This window comes from Herpailurus yagouaroundi, unplaced genomic scaffold, assembly GCF_014898765.1.
Source record: "Herpailurus yagouaroundi ecotype Mexico unplaced genomic scaffold, PumYag 67641, whole genome shotgun sequence".
Lineage (NCBI taxonomy): Eukaryota > Metazoa > Chordata > Mammalia > Carnivora > Felidae > Herpailurus > Herpailurus yagouaroundi.
Window position 1 is genome coordinate 6,786,530 of NW_024420442.1, and position 16,261 is coordinate 6,802,790.

General features: G+C 35.8%; 1 protein-coding gene across 1 annotated transcript in view; it reads left to right on the forward strand.

Moving 5' to 3' along the window:
• Positions 1-6,465: 6,465 nt before the first annotated feature.
• Positions 6,466-16,261, forward strand: part of STAG2 (STAG2 cohesin complex component) — an 87,379-nt gene continuing 77,583 nt past the window's right edge. Inside the window, exons 1-3 of the mRNA XM_040467983.1 lie at positions 6,466-6,609; positions 10,657-10,735; positions 15,252-15,416. Coding sequence (XP_040323917.1) covers positions 6,566-6,609; positions 10,657-10,735; positions 15,252-15,416 — 288 coding nt within the window. The 5' untranslated portion in view covers positions 6,466-6,565. The remainder of the gene's footprint in view (positions 6,610-10,656; positions 10,736-15,251; positions 15,417-16,261) is intronic.

Sequence of the window (16,261 nt, forward strand, 5' to 3'; positions counted from 1 at the left end):
AAAAAAATATACAAAAAGTTTTTGTTCCCTGCTAACCTTGAGTAGATGAACATGGTAATGATCATTTTATGTGAGCGCTTGGATGGCTCGGTTGGTGGAGCATGCGACTCTTGATCTCAGGGGTCGTGAATTTGAGCCCCACATCGGGAGTAGAGATTACTTTTTTAAAAAAGATCATTTTGTGATAGAACTCGGATTTTTGTAAATACTTCAAGATTATGGACCCAAAATATGAATAAATCAGCAGAGATAGTTTTGTAATTCCTCAGATAGTTCAGATTTTAAAAGATGACATTAAAAAAATACATCTCCACCTACATAATTTACTTTTTCCATACTAACAATAAAATTGTGAGTTAAAAATGTGAAAATCACCTATATTGTCACCATCCTGATGGTTTTTTTGAATGTTTATTTTTTTTGAGAGCGGGAGTGTGCCTGCACACCGGCGCAGCACAGGCAAGGGAGTAGCAGAACATGGAGAGAGAGAATCCCAAGCAGGTTCCCCACTGTTGGGGCAGAGCCCAGAGCTGTCAGTGCAGAGCCTGACACAGGGCTCAAGCTCAGGAACTGTGAGATCATGACCTGAGCCAGAATCAAGAGTTGGATGCTTAACCAACTGAGCCACAGGCATCCCACCACCCTATGTTAACTGTTCTCCTTTGCTGCTGCTTTTTTGTTGTTGTTAATATTGCATCCATTGATAGAGGGCTTTGATGTATCAAACTTTACCCATGTTGCTACACAGTCATCATAAATAGTTGTAGAGAATGAATGTTATATTATTTGTGTTTTTGTACCATAAGTTAATAAATGGCTGGACATTTAGGTTGTTCCTACTTTTAAGTGTTTATATTATAGTGATGGTGGCATTTCAGAGGGTTATATGTATTTCTTAGATGTGATTCTTAGAGAAGGATGTAATCCTTTTGAGAAGAGTGTTAAGATAATAGATTAGCATGTTTGTATGTGCTGAATTTGCTGGCCTTTAGCAGCTGAATATTTCTCCATTTTTAGGGACATAACACACCTAGTCATTTTAAATGCTCCCCTCACTCCCTAACAATATGTGGATTCTGAGGGACCTTGTTAGTGATGGCTCTCTGTTTTGGAGCTTTTTACTTTCTGTTTTGAGACCACTTGGGATTTGAGTTAAAAGAACTTTGAAACAATTGTTTTACCAAAAAATCAAAATTACTCTAAGATTTTTAAACAATATCATAGGAAAACATGTTTTTTGTATATTTTTACTTTTTTGGGGGGGTAATTTTAATGAATTTATTAGCAGGTGATTCAAAGTTAATTATGCAAACATAATGACATTTTGTATATATTTGTGTTTGTATGTTCTAGTTATAGGAGTCTAACAGGTTTTCACAAGTGAGGGAAGATTTTGTTATTGAATGAATTTAACATGGAATGTAAATTTTGAATAATAGGCCATAAACATGTATTTATTATAGATAACTTGAAAAAGCTATGGTGATCAAGTTTTAGCTTTTAGATCTTTGTTTATATCAAAAGAAGTGCTACTGAGAGCATTTACTTGAATTTAATGTATAGAATTGAAAATATATAATCACCTATTACCTTTTATTCTAATAATTATGTGTGAATGTATTTAACAAACCTTTAATGGCAGTATACTAATACACTTGAGCTTAAGGAAATGGTTTTACTTTAGAGTATATTCAAACTGTCTACAAATGTGTTACTTAGTTTTCAGTAAGGAGAAACAGAAGCTAATTGTTATTGTATGTATTTTTTTCTTAAAAGGAACATAGTGATTAAGAGCTAAAGCAAATTTCATTTCTGTGAATTATCTTCCAAAGCTTTTGGAATGTTAACTCTTTTATAGTAGTTGCAGAGAATTTGTACATGTGATAAGAATCAGTTTTTCCTTGACACTAGGTGAGAGCTCCACCTTGTGATCTTTGAGCATATTTTTAAAAAAATTAGTAACCTATAGTAGGCCAGAAATGGTGTGATACGTTTGATCGTCAGACTCTTACTTTTATTTGAGCATTACATATTCTTACAGTTTTGGGTTTTCCAACTTGGGACAAATGTTATTAAGTCTATTTAAAGACTTTGTTTATAAGTTTTTTAATGTAAGTCTTTGGGGGAAGCAACTGTATTTATATACAGCTGTAGACATTTAAAATAAAAAAATTTATAGCCCTTTCTACTGATAAAAGTTTATATTCTTAAAAAAACCCAGTGCTAATTTACCCATTGATTTCCCCTCCCCTTAAAGAAGTACAAAGCAGCTTTAATATGTATAATGTTTTGAGCTATGAAGAACTGTTTTGGTGGCAAATTGGTTATTTAGGTAGTGATTAAAATAGCAAAAACTCAGATACAGGCAATTTGGTATTTATGCTTAATAATATTAGGTGGCAGTATAGGTAGGTGCCTTCTTGTAGAAATATATTTTCATGTTTATTGGTACAGGTAGTTCCATAAGGGTAAGGATCTCTCCTGTTCACCACTGTGTGCCCCAGTGTGCAGCACTGCATTTGGCACATGGTATAGATACCTTTAATTGGTTGGATGGATTTTTAATAATTAGAAACTTATTAGAACAAATATTTAACCAGGATAGGGAGTTGGCGACTTTAATAATTTTTTTCTAAATCTATTAGACCTTGTCATGGTATTTCTTTTTAAAATACAACTTGTAGGGGCGCCTGGGTGGCTTAGTCGGTTTAGCATCCAACTTCAGCTCAGGTCATGATCTCATGGTTTGGGAGTTCGAGTCTCGCATCTGGCTCTGTGCTGTGTTGACAGCTCAGAGCCTGGAGCCTGCTTCAGATTTTGTGTGTGTGTCTCTCTCTCTGCCCCTTCCCTGCTCGCGCGCTCTCTCTCTCTCCCTCCTTCCCTCCCTCCCTCCCTCCCTCCCTCCCTCCCTCTCTCTCTCTCTCTCAAAAATAAACATTAAAAAATTAAAAAAAATTTTTTTTCAACGTTTATTTATTTTTGGGACAGAGAGAGACAGAGCATGAATGGGGGAGGGGCAGAGAGAGAGGGAGACACAGAATCGGAAACAGGCTCCAGGCTCTGAGCCATCAGCCCAGAGCCCGACGCGGGGCTTGAACTCACGGACCGCGGACCGCGAGATTGTGACCTGGCTGAAGTCGGACGCTTAACCGACTGCGCCACCCAGGCGCCCCTAAAAATTTTTTTAAATACAACTTGTCTGAGAGACTTAACATCTTCATAAATTCCATTTTTCCTTAGTGTTTGCTGTGGTTTCTAATTACCAAATCCATGTTAGTATAGCCCTGTATACTGAACAAATTAATTTGACCTGGCAAAACTTGTACACTAGAAATTTGTGCTATTTAGAGGAATGTGGTAAGTGTATCATATAATGCTTATTTTATTTAGTGTTCTCTGCTTTTCAGAGCTGATGCATTCTTTATGTCCCTTAGGAGAATATATTTATGAGCTACTTTTAAAAACTGCGTATTTAAGGAATGCAGCAAGTTTGGTTTTATAAAGTGCTTGGGGGAGGGCTGAGGACATTGCAGGTAGGCAGACAGAACAAGCACTTCATTTCCATCTTGCCATCTAGATTGCCTGGTTAGTGTTGGTTAGAACTTATTAGCTCTATACTTCTCCAACTCCTTTATAAAAAACAAAATTGTTTCTTAAGAAGTAATTTTTTTTTAATAAGTTGGGATTTTTAGGAGGCTAGAGTGCATCCTACATGTGATGGCAAGTATCAGAGTTCTGGTGTGCTACTTAGATAATTCCTTAGGTTACAATAAGAATAAAACCAAATTAACAGTTTAGTGGTTTTAGAGGAGAACAATCCTGGGACCATGATTTAGTGCAATGAGAAGACCATACTAACGGTCATACCCAAATAAAGATTTTACAATATGAGTACTCTTCAGAAAAAAAGATCAACTCAGAGTGGCAGTATAGACAACTCCTGATTATTCAGGGCTTGATTTGTGGATTACTCATTCTTCTTGTTTCTCTTATTACCTCATTATTTTGCTGTTCATAGTAGCTTCATTAGAGTGAGCTAGGAAATGTAGTGTTTTGAATTTCTATTAATTGCATATTACTAGCCATTTATGATTTTTAGAGACTTAAAATTAATGGAAAAAAATGGGGCACCTGGCTGGCTCGGTTGGCAGAACATGCGACTGTTGATCTCAGGGTTTCAGCCCCACTTTGGGTGTAGAGATTACTTTAAAAAAATCTTAAAATTAATGGAAAAATTGAATTATCAGTTTCTTGTATAATGTCGTATTTATTGGGAGAGATCATTAGAAGTTAATCAGTATGCAATATTTTAGCATTATTATTTTTGGGGAGCATAGAGAGTGCATGTGTGCGTGCAAGCGGGGGAAGGGCAGAGAGAGGAGAGAGAAAATCCCAAGCAGGCTCCATGCTCAACACAGAGCTCAATGCGGGACTGAATCTCACAACGCTGGGATGGTGACCTGAGCCAAAATAACAGGTGGACACTTAACAGACTGAGTCATCCAGGTGCCCCATAATGTTTATTATTAATTAGATATATTTAGTCTTATCTGCTTTTTCTTTAGGTGGCCATCAAGTACTAGATTCACATGGAAATAAAAGAAAAACATAAGAAAATTATAAAAGAAAGTTACACACAAGATTAAGAGCTTCAGACCCAGCCTATTTTTTCTTTTTTGTTATAGACAGACTTATCATTTACTTTTAGATCATTTTCTCATTTAGGATCTGCATCTTTGACCTTCAAAATTAGAAATAATATCCTTCCTATGGCCAAACTAAACTTATTTTGGTCACAAATGGCATCATCTGTTGTCTACATGACATTATTGGTATTTACATTGATTGTAAGTTCCTTGAGGGGATAGATCAGAGCTAACATTTTTTCCCCTTCTCTTTTCAACACAGTGTGGTATTATCATGACATTATTTATTAATAAGCAAGACTTTGGGCTGCTTCTTTTATTATAGAAGAACCTGCCTTTTTTTTTTTTTTTTTTTTTTTTTTTTTAAGGTAGGCTCTATGCCTAACATGGGGCTTGAACTCATGACCCTGAGATCAAGAGTTGCATGCTCTACAGACTAGGCCAGTCCGGCACTGCTGGCTAGCTCCTTTTAACTGTACGGTACATCATCAGCAAAAAGCTGCAGAATTTTTAGGCATCTTGTATTATGGTTTTAAACTTGTCATAAAGATTTTAGGACCAGTAAAAGAGTCATATCCTGTTCTTAGTTAGGGCATACATCTCTTTAAGCCAGGCTAGAGAATCATAACAAATTTTAGTTATTTAAACCAGAACATTTATTTGTAACTAATTATTGAAATCCTTAAGATGAAACAGATGCTGCAGCATCTGCCCTCTTGGGTTTAAGTGTTGTTCTTTCATGGAATCCATGCTGGAATCTGCAGTATACAATTTTTAGGTGCCTCATTTGATCAGTCCCAGTGGTGTTTCATCCTTTAGCCTTGGCACTCCAGTTATACTTTCTCTTCCCCTTGGTAGGATTATTTGCTACAGGTTGGCTTTTTTTTAAAAATTTAAATTTCTTAAAAATATGTATTTATTTTTGGGAGACAGAGAGACAGTGCAGGCAGGGGAGGAGCAGAGAGAGAGGGAGGCATAGAGCCTGACGTTAGGCTCAAACCCATGAAGCATGGAATCATGACCTGGGCCAAAGTCGGACGCTTAACCTACTGAGCCACCCAGGCGCCCCACCACAGGTTGACTTCTGAAGGTGGTAGGCCGTGGAGCCACGGTGGCGGCACAATGTGTGCGTCTTATTGCCACACTTTCCAAATGATTACATCCCCTTCATCATCTCGTTTCTGTGGCCGAGACCAAAGAGAGAGAATCATAACAAAATTTAAAAATAATTGTAATACAGTGTTTTTTCTTTGTAACTGTTGTTGCTACGGTGGGGCTACATCTGTTTATAACAAATCCACATCTAGAAAAAGCAGTCAAATGCAAGGGGAAAAAAATCCTTATTTACTAAAGGACAGTAGCAGGCACTGGGAAATTTAGTTTTTGTTTTGTTTTGTTTTGTTTTTGTTTGTTTTTTTTTTAATTTTTTTTCAATGTTTTATTTATTTTTGGGACAGAGAGAGACAGAGCATGAACAGGGGAGGGGCAGAGAGAGAGGGAGACACAGAATCGGAAACAGGCTCCAGGCTGTGAGCCATCAGCCCAGAGCCCGACGCGGGGCTCGAACTCACGGACCGCGAGATCGTGACCTGGCTGAAGTCGGATGCTTAACCGACTGCGCCACCCAGGCGCCCCTGTTTTTGTTTGTTTTAAGATTTTAAGTAATCTCTATACCAGAACTTACAACCTGGAGATCAAGAGTTGCATGCTCTACCAACTGAGCCAGCCAGGTGCCCTGGAGATCTAGTTTTTGAGTATGGATATCTTTCCCAATATTTTTAATTTGTTTGTAATAAATATGGCATCCCTTCCCTTAAAGGAATTGTTTGTCTTAGAAGAAAGAAGCAAACCACCATTTTACCCACGTAAATATATGAATATATTTCTGACATTGGGGTGTTCCAGAAGATGATAAAGAAATGATAGCAGCTCCAGAAATACCAACTGATTTTAATCTACTACAGTAAGTATATTATGAAAATTTTTAAATACTTGCTTTTTCCACGAAATGGGAAATATAGTATATTAATTTCAGTTAAAGTTAGTTCAGAAGATCTAACATGTAAGATAGAAGATAAGCATGTAACTTTGAAACAGTTTATATCAGTGCTGGTTTGTCTCTGTAACAGCAATTCCATGGTTTTCTGTACTATGTATTAAATTTATTTTTTAATTTATTATTTTGCCGTGCGATTCTTTGAATCTGTACTTGGTTTTACAGTAGCACACTGAGGGAGTGCTGTGAAATTCTTAAAAAGTACAGTGTTCTCATTAGTAAGGAATATGTACCATGTAGTAGCATTTAGGATGTAATATCAGATTTTTGTTACAAAATCCAATGATAATAGGATAAAACAAATCTGGGAGGGTAGGATATACTCTTCATATTTTTTTCCAGAAACAAATTACATGCTTAGTGGTCCATAAAGTAACTTCAACGTAGGTATTTTCTTTTACCCTTGTTCTAAAAGCTACCTATACTCCTTATTCAACTTTTATTCTAACTACTTTTTAGTATTTGATGTAGGAAGGAATTTTGAGCTACTGTATGTAATAGTAGTTTTCACACTAAGCTGCAGTTTCCTGAGGTACCTCAGTGAAAAGTGAAACTTTAAACTGCCTTTGGATCCCTTTAACTTTACACACATATACACCATAGTATATTTGCTGTTGGAATTTTTATAAGACTTGATTTGAAAATAGTTTGGTTGCTAAAAATTGTGAAAACATTAGATAGATACCTTTGTACAAAATGGTTGCCAGTGTCTACTTTTGATGCTGTATAGATTTTCATGTTTATTTATAAAAATTACAAATTTTTAATTTTAATTTTATTTTAGAGAGAGAAAGGGGGATCACAAGCAGGGGAGAGGGGCAGAGGGAGGGAGAGAGAATCTTAAGCAGGCTCCATGCTCTGCGTGGAGCCAGACTCAGGGCTTCATCTCACAACCGAGGGATCATGACCTGAGCTGAAATCAAGAGTTGGATGCTCAACCGACTGAGCCACCCAGGCGCTCCTAGGTTTTCATTTTTGAAATAACTTTATTATTTTCAGTGGAGACTATGGGGGGTCTACTGGGATGTTGCCAATATTTCAAAGTACGTTTTTTAATGTGACTTCAATCCCAGTGTTTATTAATTCTATTTTAAGATTCTTGAGGGACATTTCTTATTTTTGTTTGAGGGAGGATATGGGATAGTCTTAGGAAAAAATAATTTTTGGTTTGACTATTGTAAAATTAGGAAATTTCTTAAATTGTTAATTAATATTGGAGCCAATTAAGACTGTTTATATTATAGGTGCATCTGAGTAACTCAGTCGGTTGAGCATCCGACTTCGGCTCAGGTCATGATCTCGCAGTCTTTGAGTTCGAGCCCCGGGTCGGGCTCTGTGCTGACAGCTCAGAGCCTGGAGCCTGCTTCAGATTCTGTGCCTCCCTCTCTCTGCCCCTCTCCCACTCACACTCTCTCTCAAAAATGAATAAACGTAAAAAAAATTTAAAAAAAAAGACTGTTCATATTATAAACTAGACTACTATTAGAATATCTCAAGTAATTAAGGACTGAAATAGGATAATGGATAAGTGGGAATTGTTGTGGAGGTAGAATAGCACTATTTGGTGGGGGATGAGATGGGAGCCAGGGTAAAGAGAAAGGAGTGGGTGGTTCAGTCATATGATAGATGACTCAGGAAATTTCAAGCCACTAAAAGGTTAACCTCGTATGCTCCATAAACATACTAGCATAGGCTATTTTACCTAGGATAGGTGGTGGTGTTCTTTTGATCTTAAAAGCAGAGGAAAACACTGGAGGAAGACAGACTTTCAAGAATATTTCTTCTCTGGTTGGGGATATTTTAGACTCTTATCCTGATTACTCCAGATTTCTTCATAAGGTTTTCCAGTTTGTAATCAAACCTCTAGTGGCTCATTCTTTAAGTTGGGATAGCCTGGAGATGAGGATTAGGAGTGTAATTGAGCCTGTGATTACTCTCTGGCCATTGGAATATTGTGAAGACTAGTTATTGTTTGCAGACTTAACTGCAGTTCCTGAGCTCTCTAAGAGAGATGGTGTCCCACAGATGTCTTGGGAAGGAAGAAGTATTATTTATATTCAGCAGATCCTTAAAAACATTTTTTTTTGCAAGACCATATAGGTATGTGGGGAGAATATTGATGACAACAATCTTCCTAAGATGTAACAGGCATGAGTTTTTCAGGGTTAATATTATAGTAGTCGTTTAGGTTTTGGTGCATTAACTCTGGGAAATGGTATTTATTATAAGCTCTTTCCTCACAGCATTATAGGAGATAGTTAAGATTGCCACTATCTTCAGTACATTGTTTAAATTACTTTGTATCTGAGTGCTATAAATAGTAATTTTTTTCCGTGCTAGCACCTTAACCATTATTATACGTATGTAAAGTATTCCTACCTCATAGCCTCCGGACAACTGGTTATTGTGGCAATAAAAATGGAAATAAAAGAAATCTAGTTAGAGAAGACTAGCTTTAGAAAGATAGCTTTAAATTTTGATTGCATTTATTTTAAGCAAAACTGGTACGAAGTTTACATATTTGGAGTGGCAGACTTTTATCTTTTATGGGTGTGGCTCAATCCTAAAATCCATTATGACCCAAATTCCAAGTATGCCTTGGCTTAAGCATTTAAATGAGATTATGTTAGTACTATTTAGATACAGAGACCCATATTTACATATATATAAGCATTACACATATGTATTTAAATTAGTCTTCTTCCTCATGTGTATGAAAATCCAGATAATACAAAACACCCCACCTTCTCCAAAATTAAGGACAACTTTACTTCTTGTATGAGAATGAAGAGACTTGAGAGATTTCATTCTTTCTTGCATATACATTGTTTGTAGATGAGAAGATTGAGAGATTGTCACTTGTTTAAGATCACACAGTTTCTTAGTACTAGAATCAGTTCTCCTGACTATATAGCTTACCACCTCTTTATTTCAAAAAGGATTTTGATTAGCACACCTGTATTTCAAATGGTTTAGTTTGTAAAAATGTTTTATATATACCTTTCAGAAATACATGTTTTGTATAGTTATATTTAGATATACAAATATTTTTTGAGTGAGAGAGGAGTGGTCAGAGGATCCTTAATATTGCTAAAATTCCCTAATATTAAGTTCATCTAGTTCTTAGTGTTAAAATACAGTTTTCTGAGCACAATGGTGTTTCAATCAGAAAATGAAACCAGCCATTACAATAGAACACAATTCCTAGGGTTAAAATTTTGAGAACCATTGGTTTTGTTTTTGTATTTTGGTTAAAATTAACAAAATAAAAAATGTTTAGATATTTGTGTTTTAGATTTTTTTTTTTGTAGTTATGTAATTTTATGTTTGGGAATGTGCTGTGGTATGATGCTTTGGGGAAGCGTCTTCATTATATTTAATGAATAAGAATTAATTGAAAATAATTAATTGAAAAGAATAAATCAAACCTTTCTGTTAGAAAATATGGCAAAAATTATTAACTCCACCAATGTTTTTTAAAAAAGTTTTATTTATTTTTGAGAGACAGTGTGCAAGTGAGGGAGGGGCAGAGAGAGAGTGGGACACAGGATCTGAAGTGGGCTCTGCACTGAGAACATTGAGCCTGAGGTGGGCCTCCAACTCACAAGCTGTGAGATCATGTCTTGAGCTGAAGTCAGATGCTCAACTGACCGAGCCACCTAGGTGCCCTAAATTCCACCTGTATTTCTAAGGAAATGTTTTTGTTGTTTTTTTTAAAGTTTATTTATTTATTTTGAGAGAGAACATGCATGCTGGAGGGGCAGAGATGGAGGGAAGGAGAGAATCCCAAACAGGCTCCCTGCTGTCAGCACAGAGCCCGATGTGGGACTCGATCCAGTGAACCATGAGATCATGACCTGAGCCGAGATCAAGAGATCAGATACTTAACTGACTGAGCCACCTAGATGCCCTTATAAGGAAAGTTTTAAATAATTGCTTATGTTTCTGTCACAGGGAGTCAGAAACACATTTTTCTTCTGATACAGATTTTGAAGACATTGAAGGAAAAAACCAAAAGCAAGGCAAAGGAAAGGTATGTACAGACTATAACTTTATTTTGGTTCTTAAGGTCATTTGTGTACACACACACACACACACACAAATATAGTTTTAGTTGTATCAGATATTCTATTTTGTGTTTTTTTTTAATTTATTTATTTTGAAAGAGAGAAAGGCAGGGAGAGAGAATCTCAAGGAGGATCTGCACTGTCAATGTGGAGTATGATGCAGGGCTTGAACTCATGAGCCATGAGATCATGACCTGAGTCCAAATCAGGAGTCAGACTGACTGACTCTTGCAGCCCCAGTCCGATAGATATTCTCTTTTAAAAATGCTTTTTTCCTGGATTGGTGTGGTAAACCTTCTGAACACATATGGTTTCTTTGGCTTCTAGGCCAAATATCTTTTTTTTTTTTTTTTTTTTGAGAGAGAAAATAAAGGGAAGGGGCAGGGAAGGGGCAGAGAGGGAGGGAGAGAGGGAGAGAGAGAATGAGAATCCCAAACAGGCTCTGTGCCATCAATGCAGAGCCCGATGCAGGACCTGATCCATGAACCATGGATCAAGAGTTGGGTGCTTAAAATCAAGAGTTGAATGCTTAACTGGCTTAGTCACCGAGGTGCCCCTGGGTCAAATATCTTTTGATTATCTATTTCCACTACTGTAAAGTTGAAATTAATAACACATCATTGTTTCTTTTTTTAAAAAAAATTTATTATGTTTTTAATTTTAATTCTAGTATAGTTAACATACAGTATTACATTAGTGTTAGGTGTCAGTATAGTGATTCAATAATTTTATACATTACTCAGTGCTCGTCATGGTAAATGTACTCTTTAATCCCCATTGCCTATTTCACCCATCCCTCCACATACCTCCCCTGTGGTAACCATCAGTTTGTTCCCTATAGTTACGAAGAGTCAGTTTCTTGGTTTGTCTCTCTCTTTTTCATTTGTTCACTTGTTTCTTAAATTCCATATAGGAGTCAAATCATATGGTATTTGTCTTTCTCTGACAGACTTATTTCACTTAGCATTATACTCTCTAGCTCCATCTATGTTGTTGCAAATGCAAGATTTCATTCTTTTTTATGGCTGAGTAATATTCCATTGTATGTACACGCTACATTGTCTTTATCCATTCGTCTATTGATGGACATCTGTTGATGTGCTGCTTCCATAATTTGGCTACTGCAAATAATACTGCAGTAAACATAGAGGTGCATATATCGTTTTGAATTAGTATTTTTGTGTTCTTTGGGTAAGTACCCAAATCGTTAGTGTGATTACTGGATCATAGGGTAGATCTAGCTTTAGTTTTTTGAGAAACTTACATACTGTTTTCCACAGTGGCTGCACCAGTTTGCCTTCCCACCAACAGTACACGAGGGCTCCTTTTTCTGTACATCCTTGCCAACACTTGTTTCCATTTCTAATAGATTCTTTTGTAAAGCACAGTATGCTAAACACAATGTAATATTTTGTTGGCTTTACACATGAGTAGTCAAATATAAAGCAAAGCAGTAATAAGATGTTCTATTCTAAAGATGTAACCTATAACCAGTTCAAGTCTAATAGGTTACAGTTGACAAGAGTTTCACTCTTTATAAATAATGCCAAGGATAAAAACTAACAAAGTAAGGTTCTGAGTCAATAGAATGCAAGTTTAGAATATGAGTAGTTAGCCTGAGGGCTCTGGACAACTTGGTGAATGGGTGAATTATTTTGATGATTTGGAAAGTACACTTGACCCTGTGCATGTGTGTGAATACATTGTACAAAAGCTGATTCATTTTTGTTAACCATTTTCTTTCCCAAAATGAATTTTGGATTTATATTTTCTTATGACATATTTACTTAAAGTCTAAATAACAGAAATGTAAAATGAACAAACATTTCCCTATAAACCTATCATACAGAAGTAATGTATTATTTAAACATTTTGATGAACATACTTTTTTTATACATATACCTGTCTATAAACATGCACGTAGAATTTTACTTAAATGGGTTTATACCATGCAGACTGCTTAATTTGCTTTTAAAACTCAATAGTATGTTGTCAGCAGCTTTCCTATCAGTGAATTTTTGCTGTAATTTCTAATGTTGTCAAGGCATCACATTTTATGTATGGAATATAATTTATTTAACTAGTCCTTGGAATATATTTTTAGAGTTCACATAATCCATGTTTCATAATTTCATATGCTTTTTTAGTCTGTTAAAAAGTGGAAGTTTTGAGACAGAAAAAGTGTGAATGAATAAAATGTTAACTCAGAACTATCCAAAGACAACTATAATTCTAGTGGGTAGTTTATGGTTTATTCATTATAAATCCATGTTTTCTTGTTCCACAAATATCTTGCAAAACTAAAAATCTGCTTTTGACTTTGATTTCATTTACAAGGTGGGATAAGACTAACAGTGGCATCTGAATAGAGGACTCCCCAAAGTTACTGTGCCACAGGTTAACTTTATGTAAGCCACTGCTATGAGTGAGGTGTTAGGGGTCAGGTCAAGGATTTATTATAATAGTAACTTATGTTTTTTTTTTTTTTAAGTTTATTTATTTTGAGAGAGAGAATACATGCGAGGGAGGGAGGGGCAGGGAGGTGGGGAGAGAATCCCTCAGATTCTGTCAGCACAGAGTCTGATGTGGGGCTTGATCTCGAACTGTGAGATGATGACCTGAGCTGAAATCAAGAGTCAGATGCTTAACTGACTGAGCCACCCAGTCGCCCTGGTAACTACGTTTTGACACTATACTATGTATATCCCAAGCACTATGCTAATAATAATGTTTGTTTAATTTAATATTTGAACCACCCTGTGGATTAGAAATCTTCCTTATTTTTATAGATAGGAAACTGTGGTCCAGAGAAGTCCAGTGCTTAAAGGATTTGAGCCCACATGTTGAAAGATGGTGCTCTTAATCCGCTGTAATATGCTAGCTCATAGTCTTTCTTTAGAGATGTTTTTCATCTAGAAGATTGTACCCAGGTTAGCATGTTTATTTCTTGTACTTCCTGTGTTATCATTCCTTGCATGTTGTTTTCTAGCATAGCATATTCTTTGAACCGTTTTAATTGTACTAATTAGTTTTCCATACCAACAGGGAGTATTGAAGCATGTGATAGATAGATTGCAAATATATAGTTCCGTTTAATTAGCATTAACATTTTATACTTTTCTAGTGTACTCCCGGTAGTTGATTTTTTCTTTCACCCTTATCTGAAATCCTTCTACTGGGGACAGTAACCTTTCATTCTACAATTAGTAATTAATGACTTAGTTTCACAAAGGCTGCGTCTCATTAAGAAAATAATTTAAGTTAACAAGTAATATATTTCAGTTGTTAGGAAGGAGTTTGAAGTAGTTATTATGAGTAGGGTGGTTTTGGACTCTTGAGGAAGGACCCTCTATGGAACAAAGTATAGACCCATACGGGCTGTCAGCAGAAGTACATTTGTAGACCTGGCGGTAGATTGGGGGTTTGTAAACTATGACCTGTTTTTATACTGCCCATGAGCTAAGAATGGCTTTTATATTTTTAAAGGGTTATAAAAATAAACAAAGAACATGTGACAGAGATGGAATGTGGCTTGCAAAGCTTGAAATATTTACTGTCTGGTATTGTACAGAAAGTTTGCCGATCCTTGCTCTAGATCATAGAAACGTGTAGGTTGAAAAGAGACCTAGAAATCATCTATTCTAATCTGTAAAGATTTAATACAACTCTGACATTTTAGAAATGAGGACTCTGAGTTAGGGAATGACTTGCTTTTCTATAACAAGGTATAAAGGCTGTGGGAGGTATTTTATAACTGAGGCATGTAGGCAACCTTTTCACTGATTTATGAAGCCCCCAACCCCCCAATATTGACAGCTTCCTTATAAAGGACCTTTGTTTCCCTAGTGTTCATTAACTGAATTTTCATGATAAATAAGTGTTGAGCTATCACCAGTTGTACAGAGGAACATGATTTTTTAAATTTGAATTTGCCTTCACTTATCCAGAATGAGAATGAGGTTGATACACCTGTTCATCCTTTTTAGAATTCCTTTGTCAGTCCGCCACAATAATTTGTAAGACTAACAATAGAATTTAAAAGTTTGAACTAAATATGAGCTACTTACTTGATGAGGTGTTTTGTTATTCTTGCTGCCCACTCTAGTCGCACCCTAAAGTATGCAACCCTATGAGTAGGCACAGTTTTATCCTCACTTTACCAATGAGAAAGTCTGCAGCGCAGTGTGGTTAAGTAACTTGCCCAATATCACTCAGCTGATAGGAGTAAGAATTTGGACCCATGCAGTCTGTCAGTCTGCAGAGACTGTGCTCCTAACTGCAACCTCATGTGAGGTGTCCGATAGGATAAGTAAACAAAATGATACCACAAAGAGGCTGTCTCAACATATGTGTATGGCACTCCTCTTTAGGTCAGGTTTAGGCATGTTATAATTATGTACCCTTTTAACTGCTTCTGCCGTAGCTTTGTTTTGAATTTTCAAGGATAATGATATAACTTACCCAACTTGTATTTTTATGCAGACTTGTAAAAAAGGCAAAAAGGGCCCAGGAGAAAAGGGCAAAAGTGGAAATGGAGGAGGAAAACCTCCTTCTGGTCCAAACCGAATGAATGGTCATCACCAACAGAATGGAGTGGAAAACATGATGTTGTTTGAAGTTGTTAAAATGGGCAAGAGTGCTATGCAGGTAATGTTTATCGTATTCTTCCCAGTTCATTTGTACATTTTAATCTTTAGTGAGTTATATGAAATGCTGGAGATTTTGAATTGCATTTAAAAAATTTCTAACACTGCTTATTAGAAAAAAGCAATAAAGTCATCAAAACTAGGGATCTGTCCATTCAGACATAAGACCTTTAAGCTGTGTCTTGTCATTTTCTACTGCATTATTTTGTTTTCATGGTATATAATAAAAAATTCTTTGCTCAAAAAATATGCTGATGTAAACTATGAGGTTTTAATTTCCCCTGAATTTATGTGTCTACCATTAAAATATGAAGTCCTTTGCCCATATAGAATTCTTGGTTGAGTGACCTAATATAATCACCATCCACTTTAGTGAATTGAATTATGTTGATCACTGTTATCTATTACACATTTTATTACTTGTGCTGTTTCTTAGCAGAAGAGTAAAAAGTGAGAGTCATATCCATGTCAAGTCATCCTAATTTTGTTTCTTCTGCATGATTTTGTGACGAGAAGAATTTAGGCTTTACATTGGAGACTAAACCTGTACTGTTTTAAAAAATTGAATAAACACTATACTCAAAGAAAATACATGCTTAATAAGGTTATTATTTACTTTATAAAAGCTACAGGGAATCATTTTCAGAGACTTAATTTTAATCAAAAAAAAGTACACATGGATTGATTTTGGAGAACTAGCCATTTAAGCTTTGTGTTATTAAAAAGTAAATATAATTCTTGTTTATAAATATGGACTTAATATGTATGGTTTTATAAGTAAATTTTAAGTATCAATTAGGACTAATAAACAGCATTTTTACATGTATAATAAAAATTGTGTGAGCT